Source organism: Rattus norvegicus, chromosome 14 (assembly GCF_021556685.1).
Source record: "Rattus norvegicus strain SHRSP/BbbUtx chromosome 14, alternate assembly SHRSP_T2T, whole genome shotgun sequence".
NCBI lineage: Eukaryota > Metazoa > Chordata > Mammalia > Rodentia > Muridae > Rattus > Rattus norvegicus.
In genome coordinates this window covers 90,351,803-90,366,720 of record NC_141547.1, presented here as the reverse complement: position 1 = coordinate 90,366,720, position 14,918 = coordinate 90,351,803, and the positions used below count along the sequence as shown (strand labels likewise).

General features: G+C 39.0%; 1 protein-coding gene across 9 annotated transcripts in view; it reads left to right on the top strand.

Moving 5' to 3' along the window:
- Window positions 1-14,918, top strand: part of Zpbp (zona pellucida binding protein) — a 195,698-nt gene that overhangs the window by 83,922 nt on the left and 96,858 nt on the right. For all 9 annotated transcript variants that reach the window (XM_087584110.1, XM_087584111.1, XM_087584109.1 and 6 more), the window contains one exon: window positions 982-1,058. In XM_087584110.1, coding sequence (XP_087440236.1) covers window positions 982-1,058 — 77 coding nt within the window. The remainder of the gene's footprint in view (window positions 1-981; window positions 1,059-14,918) is intronic.

Genomic DNA, 14,918 nt, shown 5'->3' with positions numbered 1-14,918 from the left:
ATTTCACAAGTAATTTTAAATAGAAAACTGAAGTACTTACAGTTTTTGTTGTATTCTTTTAGCTGTAAATAATGACAAAGCTACGCTTGTTTTTTTGTTTTTGTTTTTGTTTTTTTGTTGAGTGTAAGTGAGTCTTAAGATATTAAACACTATATTTCTGAATTAGTTATAGGTCTGGGCTTCAGGTAACAGGGTTTTTTTCTTTCATGTTTTTATTAGTTCTGAGATTTAACAAAGGTATTTGGCTATGAGATTAAAATTATACTCTCCAACCATTAGTTGTTAGAAATCCTTGAAGTGTCTGTTTTTATTCCAGCTTTGAGGTTGATATCTTTGGACAGCAGGAGTTTTGCCCATGATCTTGCAGAGATATTCATCAGTCCAATATTGTTATGTCCATTGAGTTTTCCTGATGATCACATATTTATCTGAAGTAAAATTATATTTTTCATGTAGTTATTTCTATAAGGGCAGAATATATATGTGCTATTATACATGAAAATACTTATTATATTGGTTAAAAGTGGCCACAGCTTTAGTTCAAATCTCATTGAATTTCCAATGTTGTTATAGTTTATCTTTCTCCTTTTAGTTTCTTTCTGCACAGTAAGCATTAATTTAGTGTAGTGAAACCCAATAGATAAGAAGAGAGGTTGGTAAATAAAGAATGAATATGTATACAGAGTTAAAATCTACTTTGTAAAATTTGAAGTAATTTCTTTGTTAAATACCACAAATGTAAATATCTCAGCATCAGTTACTGAGAAACTTAATTTCTAAGATTATAGTAGAAGTGAGGTTTTCCTGATTTATGTACAACAAATACTTAGCTTAGGATTTTGCTGAGATATTTAGCATTAGGAAAAATTCCAGATTTAATATAGAATACTCTTAGTTGACAAATGATGTTTCATTTTTCAGAATTTAAATATTTTGATAGAGTATATAAGAATAAATATAAAATATAATATATTTTCTCAGTTGCATCTATAGACACTGAAAAAGGATCCAAGCCATGTACAGACCATAGTTGTGAAGCTTCCAAAAGATTATCTAAGGTATGTTCTGTGCTGGTGGAAGAGAAGTGAATGAAAATGCTCATTGTTTAAGGAATCATCTTAGTCTTTGTTAGCTGTGAGTAAAATGCATAGAGCTCATAGGGATTTCACCTTCCACAAAATAAGAAATTAATACAATTTGTACTTGACAAGCACTTTAAACATAACATTGTGTAACTGGTTATATAAAGAATGATTTTATTTATTTGGACTTATTTCACATGACTAATTTATATTTAGAAGAAATCATGGCTGCAGTTTATTTAGTCAATTCAGTTTTCACAGGTTTGCATATTAGCCTTAACTAATGCAGCTTTGCTAGACTCACTTGTTATAAGTTATTTCATGGATATTTAGTATTTCTGTACGGTCATCATGTCATGCACAGATACACGGTTACATCTTGCTCTTATGTCTTTACTCATTTATCTTATTTAGTTTGAATTGCTAGAGTCAGAACAAAAATGAGTTGATGTGCTGAGACGAGAGAGCTTCTGTCCCTAGACTAAAAGCATCTTGTCTTCCAAAGACAAGTGCGATGGCAGCTTTGGATTTAACGTTAGTAGAGTGAGGTGTTCTTGTCCTCTTCATTTACTGGACTATGCTAAGAGTGGCTGTTAAATTTGTCTAGTACGTTTTCTGATTTTATTTTTTAGGAAACACATAGCTGTATTATATGTGTTAGTCTTATTAAGGATTTTCTGATTTTTGTTGACTCCGTTCTATGCAATGTATCTTATGTTATTTGTAGTCACACTCTAAAACTGCTAGTGTACTTCAGCATGACTTCTTTGAGCATTTTAGTGAGAAATTACCAAGGTAATTTTATAAGAACAGCAAGGTATGACATATAGTACAATGTCACACACACACACACACACACACACACACACACACACATATATATATGTATATGTTTATGTATATATGTATATATGTATATATATACACACATATACCTTTCTTTGTGTAATATATTTGCCACCTTAGTAACAGCTCCAAAGTGGATCATGGTGGTACTCTTCTGTACCACAGTTATGTTCCCCATGACCCCCTCCCCCACTGCTACTCTAACCATAGAACTCATCATTCTGTACTATTTTACAAATATCTCACAGAGATTAGATAGACAGTTACTATCCTTATTAATGCTATGGTCATTTGTTGTTTTTATTATAGCCATTCTAACTTGAGTGAAATGAAGTGGAATCTCCTGTAGTTTTGTTGATGGTGCTTGGTTTTTGGCAGTTTGAAACAAGATCTCACATTGTAGCCAAACATGGCTTTGAATTCATGGCAAGTTGTCTTACATACCCTCCTGAGTTCTGGGATTCCTAGTGTATGTCTCATGTATTTTTTAAAGAGTTACTTATTCTTTGGAACTCTCTGTGTGTTTACAGGATGTTGTCACCGTATTACCTCCCACTGTCTAATTCTAACTCATCCCAGATTGCTCCCATTCCCGACTTTACGTCCTCTTTTCCTTCATTTTCTACTGATGGAGTTTAATGAATGTCACGTGCATATTGCGCATATTGTGTGGCACTTCCTCCCACTGGAACAGGGAAGGTCGAGCCCCTAAAGAAAGCTCACTCTTTCTAGCAGCCATCATGATTCCATAACTTCTCAGCTAGGGGTGTGGGTCATGCTCTCCCCCTTCATCTAAGCTGGGATGTTGACCAGCTTGATCTGTATAGTAAGCCTTAGCTGCTTTGAATTTATGAGTGTAGTGGCCCAGTCACAGCCAAAAGACATTGTTCTTCCACAGTCCTCCCTGCTCACCCAAACACCCATGGCACCTGGGACACCCACAGAGCCCAGCTAACACGGAGCCTACTCACCCTGCTAAGCTCCATCTTCCTTCCCGTCTGCTCCTCCACCTGGGCCAGATCAACAGTTGATCCCCTCCCACACTGTACAGCCTGCCTGCCTCCCAGGAGGGCTACAGGAGCCAGGACACAGGTTGCCTGCCTCCCAGGAAGTCCTCAGTAATGAGGGACATAGGAGGCCTGCTCTAACCAGAGATACAGGAGGCCCACCCTTACCAGAAATAGCACTGCCTGCCTCCAAGGAGGCCTGCTCTAGACGGAGATACCCAGATCAGTTAACACCAGAGATAACCAAAATGGCAAGAGGCAAGTACAAGATCATAAGCTGCAGAAGCCAGTGCGATTTGACATCATCAGAGCCCAGTTTTCCCACCACAGCAAGCCCTGGATACCCTAACACACACGAAAAGCAAGGTAATGACCTAAAAATCTATCTCATGAAGATGACCGAGGCCTTAAGGAGGACATAACTCCCTCAAAGAAATACAGGAAAACACAGGCAAACAGGTAGAACCCTTAAAGAGGAAACAAATGAATCCCTTTTAAGAAATACAGGAAAATACAATGAAGCAGATGAAAGAATTGAACAAAATGGTTCAAGACCACAAAAATGGAAATAGAAACAAAGAAAACACAAATGGAGGCTACCCTGGAGATGGACAATGATGGAGTAGGAAAAAGATCAGGAGCTACAGATGCAAGCATCACCAACAGAATACAAGAGATAGAAGAGAGAATCTCAGGTGCATGAGATAACATAGATGATGTTGACTGTCATCAGTCAAAAATAAAAAAAAAAAGTGTAAAAAAGTTCCTAACCCAAAATATCCAGGAAATTTGGGACACAATGAAAAGATCAAACCTAAGGATAATAAGAATAGAAGAGAGTGAAGATACCCAGATCAAGGGGCCAGAAAACATCTTCAACAAAATCAGAAGAAAATTCCCTGACCTAAAAGAGAAATGGGCATATATGTACAAGGAACCTATAGAATACCAAATAGATTGGACCAGAAAAGAAAATCCTCTTGTCACATAATCATCAAAACACTAAATATACAGAATAAAGAAAATATTAAAAATCTTTCTAAACTCTCTTCTCTGGTTCCTTGAGTCTTGGGGGGAGAGAGTTGGTATAAATGTTCCATTTTTGGATGAAGACATCACAGATGTCCTCCCTGTACTGTGACCAGTTGTGAATCTGTATTAATTACTGTCCCTAGTCTGTACAAGGAAGCTTTACCATGAGGACTGTGGGCTGTACTATCACGGCTATAGAGTAAAGTATTTACATAACTTTATACTGTATGCATTTAGCAGAATATCATAGTAGATTCACCTGACCTATGAGCTACTTTCCTGTGGACTTTCGGCCAGATCCTGTGGAGTGGATTTTAAATACACTCAGAAAGAATGCAGCAGGAGATGTATCTATTTCTATGCACATAGAATGCTAGGATTAATATTGTGAAAACAATTACCATTGCTGTATCTACCTATTGTTCTTTTATATCCACTAGTGATTACTCTGTAAAAAACATTCAGTACATGCATATTCACAGGTCATATATGTTCTTGTTGGCTTTTTACCCTCCATTAATATGAAATGACTTTCTTTAGCTTTTATGTTGTCTGAAAGTCTACTTAGTCAGAGATCAAGCTGCTACGTTGGCTTGCTTCCCACTTCTGTTTGCCTGGTCATTAACTCCCATTCTTTCAAACAACCTCGTGTTTAGTTCTGACCAGCAAAGTGTGTGTGCATACATGTGTGCGTGTGTTTAGATAACAGGTAGAATCTTGTCAAAATTTGAGTTATTTCATGTCTATTAATTGTGGAGGAAGCACTAATGAACACTCTTGCTGATCCATATTATTTTATTGGCTCTTCTTATAGTTGGTTTATTAATATTCTTTTCTTTTTTCCATATATTTTAAAAGTATGTTGTTTTTAATTATTTTCTGTACGAGTGCTCTGCATCTGTGTGTGTGAGTGTGTATCGTGTGTCTGTATAATTTGGGGGTTTCAGAATCCAGACCTGGAGCTACAGGTGGCTGTGAGCTGCAGCACTGCAAATTGAATCCAGGTCCTCTCGAGTAGCAAGTGCCCTTCACGAAGCCTCTCTCCAGCCTCCTCGGCCCAATTTGTGTGAGGCTTTGCTGTTGACTGTGTTTGATGTGCTGTATTCTTTCCGAGTTCTTGTCATTTTATCCAGTACTTGTGATTGCATTCTTTCTTGTGATCTTACAATTGTGACATCCATGTTTTCCTACGTTTAATGTTTTGTTTCTTCTGCAGTACTGACTTGGTCGTCACACACAGCTTTAATTTTCTTAGAAATGTCATTATTTTTTGGCTACTTTCAAAAGGTAATTATTGGATATAGCAATTTTGGTTGATAGTATTTCAAGTTTAAAGCTTGAAATAAATAATTTAATGCTTTTTTGGATTCTTGATGTTATATGTTAATATATGATATGTTTAACTTTTTAAAGTGACTTGTTATTTTTCTTTTACAGCTTCTTCTTTTAGGTAATTTTGGCATTGTGGTTATATTCTTTTGTGGATTGGTAATGCATACACATTACCAATGTGCATTAAAATTCTATTGCCTGTTGTTTCCTTGTCAGTCCCCCCTACCCTCCCTAACGGTTATGGATATTGTCTTTGTACTTTCATCAGATAGATTTTCTATACATTTAGTTTTTTTTTCTTTTTATTCTCTGCTCTTTCTTTTGTGACATGGGTTTTTAGTTTGGTCTTTAGATTTTATCCCAGAGTTGGTAGAGATTTTTATCATGCATTTATGGTTGCTTGCTCATTTATTTATCTTTGCCAATGTCTGAATGTAACAGTTCCTCTTCCTAACTTTTCATTCTTTAAATTCTTATGTTTTCTCTCATCTGTGGGGAATCTAAATATGGAACTTGTTTATTTTTTTATTTTCTTTATTGGATATTTTATGTATTTACATTTCAAATGTTACCCCTTTTCTGTTTCTCCTCCAGAACCCTCATGCCACTCCCTCTCCTCCTGCTTCTATGAGGGTGCTCCCCCTCCCTCCCACCCGCTCCTGCCTCATCACCCTGGCATTCCCCTACACTGGGGAATCTAGCCTTCACAGGACCAAGGACTTCTCCTCTTATTGATGCCAGACAATTCCATCCTCTGCTACATATGCAGCTAGAGCCAGTCTGTGTACTCTTTGATTGGTGGTTTAGTCCTGGGAGCTCAGGAGTGGGGGTGGGGATGGGGAGTCTGGTTGTTTGATATTGTTGTTCTTCCTATGGGGTTGCAAACCCCTTAAGCTCCTTCAGTCCTTTCTCTAACTCCTCCATTGGAGTTGGCATGCTCAGTCCAATCAATGGTTGGCTGTGAGCATCTGCCTCTGTATTTGTCAGGCTCTGGCAGAGCCTTTCAGGAGACAGCTATAACAATCTTCTGTCAGCAAGCACTTCTTGGCATATACAGGAGCCTCTGGATGGCCTTTTCTTCAGTCTCTGCTTGATACTTTGTTCCCTTAATTCCTTTAGACAGGAGCCATTCTGTGTTAAAAATTTGGAGATGAGTGGGTGGTCCCATCCCCCAATTGAGGGCCTTGCCTAACCTCTGGCTATGGTCTCTACAGGTTCTCTCTCCACTTCGTTGGGCATTTCAGCTAATCTCATTCCTGTTGGGTCCTGGGAGCCTCTTTCTTTCCTGGCATCTGGGACTTGCTAATAGCTACCCCAATTTCCCCATTCCTCATTGCTACAGACCTTTGTTCAAATTCCTGACCCTCTGTATATCATACCCCTTTCCTCCCGTACCTGATTCTGCCTCCCTGTTTTCCCCCTCCCTCTCCTCTCTTCCTCCCAAATCCCCTCCACCCTCGAAATCCCATGAGCATTTTGTTCCCCCTTCTAAGAAGGACTGAAGCCTCCACATTTTGGACTTCCTCCTTCTTCAGCTTCATACGATCTGTGAATTGTATTCTGAGCTTTTGGGGTAATATCCACTTACCAGTGAGTGCACACCATGTGTGTTCTGTGATGCCATCACCTCACTCAGGATGATGTTTTCTAGTTCCATCCATTTGCCTAACAATTTCATGAAGTGGTTGTTTTTGATAGCTGAGTAGTACTCCATTGTGTAGATGTACCACATTTTCTGTATCCATTCCCCTGTTGAAGGGCATCTGGGTTCTTTCCAGCTTCTGGCTATTATAAATAAGGCTGTATGAACACAAGTGGAGCACGTGTCTTTGTTATATATGTTTGAGCATCTTTCAGGTATATGCTCAGGAGTGGTATAGCTGGGTCCTCAAGTAGTACTATGTCCACTTTTTTGAGGAACCACCTCAGAAAATTTTCTGATTTCTAGAGTGGTTGTACAAGCTTGTAGTCCATCAGCAGTGGAGGAGTGTTCCTCTTTCTCCACATCCTCACCGTCATCTGTTGTCACCTGAGTTTTTGATCTTAGCCATTCTGACTGGTGTGAGGTAGAATCCTGTATATAGCGAAATGCTGGGTGCTGTTTAGGTGTCCAGTCGGTCGGTCAGTCTCTTGTCATTGGGGAGTTGAATCCCTTGATGTATTAAGGACAAGTGATTGCTACTTCCTGTTATTTTTGTTGTTAGAAGTAGAATTATGTTTGTGTGGCTATTGTCTTTTGGGTTTTTTTTTTGAAAAAGATTACTTTCTTGCTTTTTTGTGGGTGTAGTTTCCCTCTTTGTATTGGAGTTTTCTATCTCTTACCCTTTGTTGGGCTGGATTTGGGGAAAGACATGTAAATTTGGTTTTGTTATGGAACATCTTGGTCTCTCCATCTACGTTAATTGAGAGTTTTGCAGGATACAGTAACCTGGGCTGGCATTTGTGTTCTCTTAGGGTCTGTATGACATCTGCCCAGGATCTTCTGGCCTTCATAGTCTCTGGCGAAAAGTCTGGTGTGATTCTGATAGGTCTGCCTTTATATGTTACTTGACCTTTTTCCCTTACTGCTTTTAATATTCTTTCTTTGTTTTGTGCATTTGCTGTTTTGAATGTTATGTGACGGGAGAAATTTCTTTCCTTGTCCAATCTATTCGGAGTTCTGTAGGCTCCTTATATGCTCATGGGCATCTCTTTCTTTAGGTTACGGAAGTTTTCTTCTATAATTTTCTTGAAGATATTTACTGTCTCTTTAACTTGGGAATCTTCACTCTCTTCTATACCTGTTATCCTTAGGTTTGGTCTTCTCACTGTGTCCTGGATTTCCTGGATGTTTGGGTTATGAGTTTTTTGCATTTTGCATTATCTTTGACAGCTGTGTCAATGTTTTCCATGGTATCTTCTGCCCCTGAGGTTCTCTCTTCCATCTCTTGTATTCTGTTGGTAATGCTTGCATCTATGACTCCTGATCTCTTTCCTAGGTTTGCTATCTCCAGAGTTGTCTCCCTTTATGATTTCTTTAGTTTCTAGTTCCACTTTTAGATCTTGGATGATTTTGTTTGTTCGTCACTTGTTTGTTGTGTTTTCCTGTAATTCTTTAAGGGATTTTCGTGTTTCCTTTTTAAAGGCTTCTACCTGTTTAACTGTGTTGTTCTGTATTTCTTTAAGAGAGTTATTTATGTCCTTCTTAAAGTCTTCTATCATCATGAGATGTGATTTTAAATCAAATCTTGCTTTTCTGGTGTGTTGGGGTATCCAGGGCTTGCTGTGGTGGGGGAACTGGGTTCTGATGATGCCAAGTGTCCTTGGTTTCTATTGCTTAGGTTCCTGCCCTTGCCTCTCGCCATCTGGTTATCCTGGTGTTAGTTGGTTTTGCTCTGACTGGAGCTTGTTCCTCTTGTGGGCCAGTGATCTTGTGATCTTAGGTGTGTCAGCACTCCTAAGAGACCAGTTCTCTTTGGGTGGGATTTGAGCGTGGAGAGCTTTGTTACAGCTTTAGCTCTGGGGTGCAGATGGAAACTGGAAGGATCCTGTCCCTGGCTATTTCATGGTGCCTGTGCCCAGTGTGCATCTGATGGGTGCCTGTTTGACCAGTTATTGTAGCAAAAGTTGAGGTCTCATGTGTGATCTTAGGGACAACACTCATGGGAGACCAGCTCTCTCCGGGCAGGATTTAGGTACGGAGCTATTTTTTCATCATTTCTATTTGTTTTATTTTCTCTAATCTGAAATTATATTGCTGACTTTTTCATCTATGTTCTTGAGTTTTTCAAGTCCCGAACTGATTTCTATACTTTAATTCATTGCTTGTTTGTATCATTTTTGAAGTCACTGACCATTTTTATAAATAAACCTTTAAACAATCTTTAGCATTTTACCCATTTCAGTATCTTTGAATTTAGTTCTTTAGGGCTCATGACCTTGGGGCTCACGACCTTTTGAAGGAGGCGTGTTGCTTTGCATTTCTCTATTGCCATTTGCTGATGTATTGATTTGTCTCTCTCTTCTGGTTTTATCTACTTATCTTAATAATCAGTCTACTCTTGAGGTTTAACCCCAGTGCAACTGAGAACATAAAAACTAACTACCACAAGCACAAGAATACTAAACTAGAAACAGAGATGCATTTAAAATTAAAGGAAGCCACCTAGCACCTCCAAAGGCCATAGGACAGAAAGAGGCAAAAATATAGTCAGGTGAGATTTATAGTATCAAGTATGGGTTTTTACCTGTGGAGTGGGTCTTAAATTTAATCAGAAGGCATACCTTACCGGGCAGTTAGCATTGTAGCTTGGAAGATTTGCAGCTGGGGAGACTGTTCACTGCTTTTCTCTCCTAGCAACCTGTACCCAGGACAAGACACACAAGATCAAACTGGTTGACATCCAGCATAACCCTGGAAAGGCTCACAAGGCACTACCTGTAGCTTCTTTTAAAGTTGTTGTTTACCGGGCTAAAAAAGGAGCAGGGGGATCACCTGACTTTGGTGACATGTCTTTCTTATGATGTAGGTTGGCTCTTGTCTGGTCTTAACTGTTTATCAGAGTCACTGCTTTGAGGGGCTCGTTTCCTTGCAGTCATTGCTGGGGACACTTGCGTACCATCCATGTGCATGCTCCTGAGATGCCCTCACATCCCTGGGGCTGCTAATCTTCTAACTCAGGGCTGTCTCCCATGCGCAAGTGTGCGGGAGTATGGAAGCAGAAATAGCCTTTGATAGTGTGCTATCACAGTCCACAGAGCATGAAAACACCTCACTGGAGGGATCTAGGAGTCAGCTGCCATTTTAGAGTTGTCTCCATAACAGTGAACAGCACAGTAGAGTTAATTTGTAGGCAACATTTTATGATTTTCAACAAAGGGTAACCTTCTTCTCAGTCTTTTCAGTTCTTTTTGATGCTATTGTAAGTGGAATCACGACTTTACTTTTACTTGGGGATGCTTCTGTTTCTAATGTATGGTAAGCCAATTGTTTTATTTCCTATAAATCTTACATCCTATGACTCCTGTGAATTTATTGTTTGAATTTCCTGAATTAATGACAGCAAGGAGGCTTCTAGCTTTGTTGTTTATAAGATTATTTCATTTACAGAGATAATGTTATAGTTTTCTTTCCAAATCAAATTGTTCTTTTATTTCCTTATTTGCTGTACCTGTGATTTCCCCAGACTGCTGTAAATAGAAGAACCCAACCAGGCTTCTTTATTCTTCATGATGCAGGAAAAGCCTTCAATCCTTTAATATCCACTATGATGTTAGCTAAACTTTTATGTGGTTTGGGTTCTGCTCATTTATTTTTATTCCTATATATTTTTTAATCATGGATGTGTGTTAACATTTAAAAATACCTTTTCTGTCATCAGTTGAGGAAAAAACTGTGCTTTTAAACTTTTAGCTGTGTGATGCGTTATCACTACTGAGTCTTGTATGCAGCAGTGGCCAGCCCAGGGCGCTAATTTAAAGATGGGGAAGGGGCTCAGATGTTTGAATTACTTGCAGAAAAGAAAAGAATTTCATGACTACATCAGTTTAAAACTGAGTCGGGGCTTATTAAAGTGATAATTTAACATACCATTAGTCATGGTGAGTAATATGGGGACTGCTTAGGACAGGAGAGTGAGACTAAACGTAATTGTTGTGCTTAGCCATCTTGAGGGTAGCTATGTGTACAAGTTTAGTGGTTTCTGAAGGGAGATCTCAAGAGGTTACCAAGGAACTTTAAAAATAGTTTTGGTGTAAGAGTTGATAGGATGTTTTCTGGAGTACACTGGCTGGGATTACATTTGAGAATGTCATCCTACGCCATAGGGGTTGCATAGACAGTTGAGGATTCTTTTTTTAATTGGATATTATTTATTTACATTACAAATGTTATTCCGTTTCCTGGTTTCCAGGCCATATGCCCCCTAGCCCGTCACCCTCTCCTTCTAGAAGGGTGTTCTCCCTCCACAAAAACCCCCTTCCCACCTCCCCAACCTGACATTCCCCTACACTGGAGGATCCAGCCTTGGCAGAACCAAGAGCTTCTCCTCCCTTTGGTGTCCAACAAGGCCATCCTCTGCTACATATGCAGCTGGAGCCATGGGTCTGTCCATGTGTACTCTTTGGATGGTGGTTTAATCCCTAGGAGCGCTGGTTGGTTGGTATTGTTGTTCTTATGGGGTTGCAAACCCCTTCAGCTCCTTCAATCCTTTCTCTAATTCCTCCAACAGGGACCCCATTCTCAGTTCAGTGGTTTGCTGGCTAGCATTTGCCTCTGTATTTGACATGCTCTGCTGAGCCTCTCAGGAGACAGCTATATCAGGCTCCTGTCAGCATGCACTTCTTGGCATCAGCAATATTGTCAAGTTTTGGTGGCTGTATATATATATATATATATATATATATATATATATATGTATATATGTATATATAGGCTGGATCCCCAGGTGGGGCAGGCTCTGAATGGCCATTCCTTTGCTCCAAACTTTGTCTCCATATCTGCTCCTATGAATATTTTTGTTCTCCCTGTTAAGAAGGACTGAAGCATCCACACTTTGGTCATCTTTCTTCTTTAGCTTCATGTGGTTTGTGGATTGTACCTTGAGTAATTCGAGCTTTTGGACTAATATTCACTTATCAGTGAGTGCACACCATCTGTGTTTTTTTGTGATTGAGTTACCTCATTCAGGAGGATATTTTCTAGTTCCATACATTTGTCTATGAATTTCATGAGGTCATTGTGTTTGAAGGCTCAGTAGTACTTTATTATGTAAATGTACCACATTTTCTATATCCATTTCTCCATAGTTTAGGGAGTGCCTCAGCTGCAGTTGTTGGGGGATGGGTGATACCACAGTCAGGATACAGCTTTAGGGACAGCCTCTGCTCCTGTTGTTGAGGTCCTACATGGAAACTGAACTGCACATCTGCTACTTGTATGCCTGGACCTCATTCAAGCCTGTGTATGCTCCTTGATTAATGGCTCAGTCTCCGAGAGCCCCTCGAGGTCCAGGTTAGCTGACTCTATAGCTCCTCCTGTGGGATTCCCACTCCCTTCATGACCTTCAATGCTTCCACGAACTCTTCCATAAGAGTCCCCAATCTCCATCCAATGCTTGACTGTGGGTATCTACATCTGTTTCAGTCAGCTGTTGGGTAGAGCTTCTCAGTGGATAGTTTTACTAGGCCTCTGTCTGGAAGCATAACAGAGTATTAGTAACAATGTAAAGGATTGGTATTTGCATATGGGATGACTTTCAAGTTGTGCTGGTTATTGCTTGGCTATTCTTTCAGTTTCTGGTCATTCTTTGTCCCAGCATTTCTTTTAGACAGTACAAATTTGGGGTCGAAAGTTTTATGGGTGGGTCAGTGTCCGTATCCTCCCACTGGGGTTCCTGCTTGGCTACAGGAGGTGGCATCTTCAGGTTTCATGTTCCCACTGTTACATCTCAGCTGAGATCACTTGCATTGACTGCTGAGTGTCTCTCTCATCCCAGGGCTCAGTGACTTCTTCGAGATCCTCCATACTTCCCCCTCGGCGGTTGCAGATTTCCGTTCATTTCCTGGCCTTCTCTTTCCCCTGCACCTGATCCTGCCCTGACTTCTCCTTCCCCTTCCACTCCCTTCTCCCACACACTTCACTCTCTTACCCTATAACTCTTTTATTCTGCCTTCTAAATGTGATCGCCCTCTCATGGACCTTCCTTCTTATTTAACTTCTTAGAGTCTGTAGGATATATCATGGGTTTCTGTACTTTCTGGCAAATATCCACTTACCAGTGTTACATACCATACCATTCATGTCTTTTTGAGTCTGGGTTACTTCACTCAGGGACGATATTTTCTATTTCCATCCATTTGTCTGCAAAATTAATGGTATCCTTATTTTTAATAGCTGAATAATAATCCATTGTGTAAGTGAACCACATTTTCTGTATGCATTCTTTGTTTGAAGAACATCTGGGTTGTTTCCAGTTTCTGGCTGTTGCAAATAGAGCTCCTAGGAACATAACATACCTGTCCTTGTGGTGAAAGTTGAGATGTTTTTACTATACTTGAAGTTAATTTTAAATGTGTAATTTCCAGAAAATTTTAGGTTTATGTATTAGAAATGTGTGAGGCCATACTTGATGGACATGTGTGTGTAGGGCTAAAGAATGGTTCATTGCCTTTTTAACATTCTTATTTAGAGTTTTTATGTAGGAACATTGTCTTATGCAAGCCACTATCTTACCATTAATGTTAATTGTGCATAGAATCTTTGACAGTCAACTGATGAGAGACTTCAATCAGATAGAGGTGACAGAAATTAATATTTTCTTAAATTTTTCCTATTTTTTCATCGTGTCTCAATTTTCCTCTGTGAAACTTTAATCCCTTAAACTTAAGGTTTAGTTACTGTGAAAGATACATTTCTATAATTTCTTACCTGCTGAATGTAGTCTACTTAATTAAAGCTCAAAAGTTTCATCCTATCTTATATAACTAGACCATGAGAAGATTTGAACTTGGAGATTAAAGGATCACCATATTTTGGAATATGAAAGAAATGTACACCATTACTCAAGACACCAAACCATATGAAGAATAAAGCAAACAGCAGTGTGTCATGTGTGCCTGACCCTAAGATTAGCACCCAAACTTCAGAGCCATTTACCATGAGGTACCTGATAACCCTGACACTAGTACATCAATTTTAAGGGAGATTTGGGACGAGTTTAGTTTTAGGGGAATCCAGACCTTGAAACACTGAGAATATGTTAGGCAAATTGTCAGGCATATACACTACATCCATCTTTAATTATGACACAGGTTTCCTCTGTGATGTTAGGCCATCATGCCTAGTGCAGCAGCTTTCCTCATTGTCTTAATTTCTGAGTTTAGAGGTAGGAGCCCTTAGTCTATGAAATATATACTGCTAGTTATACATTGAGAATGTGGCAGGAGAGCAAAGATGAATTCCAAGAAGGAATCCAGTGATGCTATAAACTAAAAGGAAAACAGTGTGAGGCTGTAATTATTATGTATATCAGAAATTCCTAAAAGATAAATAATAAAGAAAAATGTATAAGGTTACAACTATGGATATTTCATATGCAGCATTCATCTTTGCAATTAAGAATTTAACTGAACTTGATTTAACTTTGGTATGTGCTATCTGTCTAGAAAATAATTTCATTTGGATTTTCCAGTTTTGTTGAGTATAGGCTTTTGTAGTAGGTTCTGATGAATTTTTGAATTTCCTCAGTTTCTGTTGTTTTGACTTTCTTTTTCCTTCTGATTTTGTTAATTTGGATACTGTCTCTGTGGCTAAGTTAGTTTGGCTAAGGGCTTATCTATCTTAACTGATTTTTCCCAAAGAACCAGTTCTTGGTTTTACTGATTCTTTGTATTTTTTTCTATGTTTGGAATTGGTTGATTTTAGTCCTGAGTTTGATTACTTCCTGCTGTCTACTCCTCTTGGGTGTGTTTGCTTCTTTTTGTTGTAGAGCTTTCAGGTGTGCTGTTAAGTCGCTAGTGTTGGATCTCTCCAATTTCTTTATGAAAGCACTTAGTGCTATATATTTTCTTTCCTCTTAAGACAGCTTTCACGTGTCCCACAAGTTTGGGTATGCTGTGTCATCATTTTCATTGAATTCTA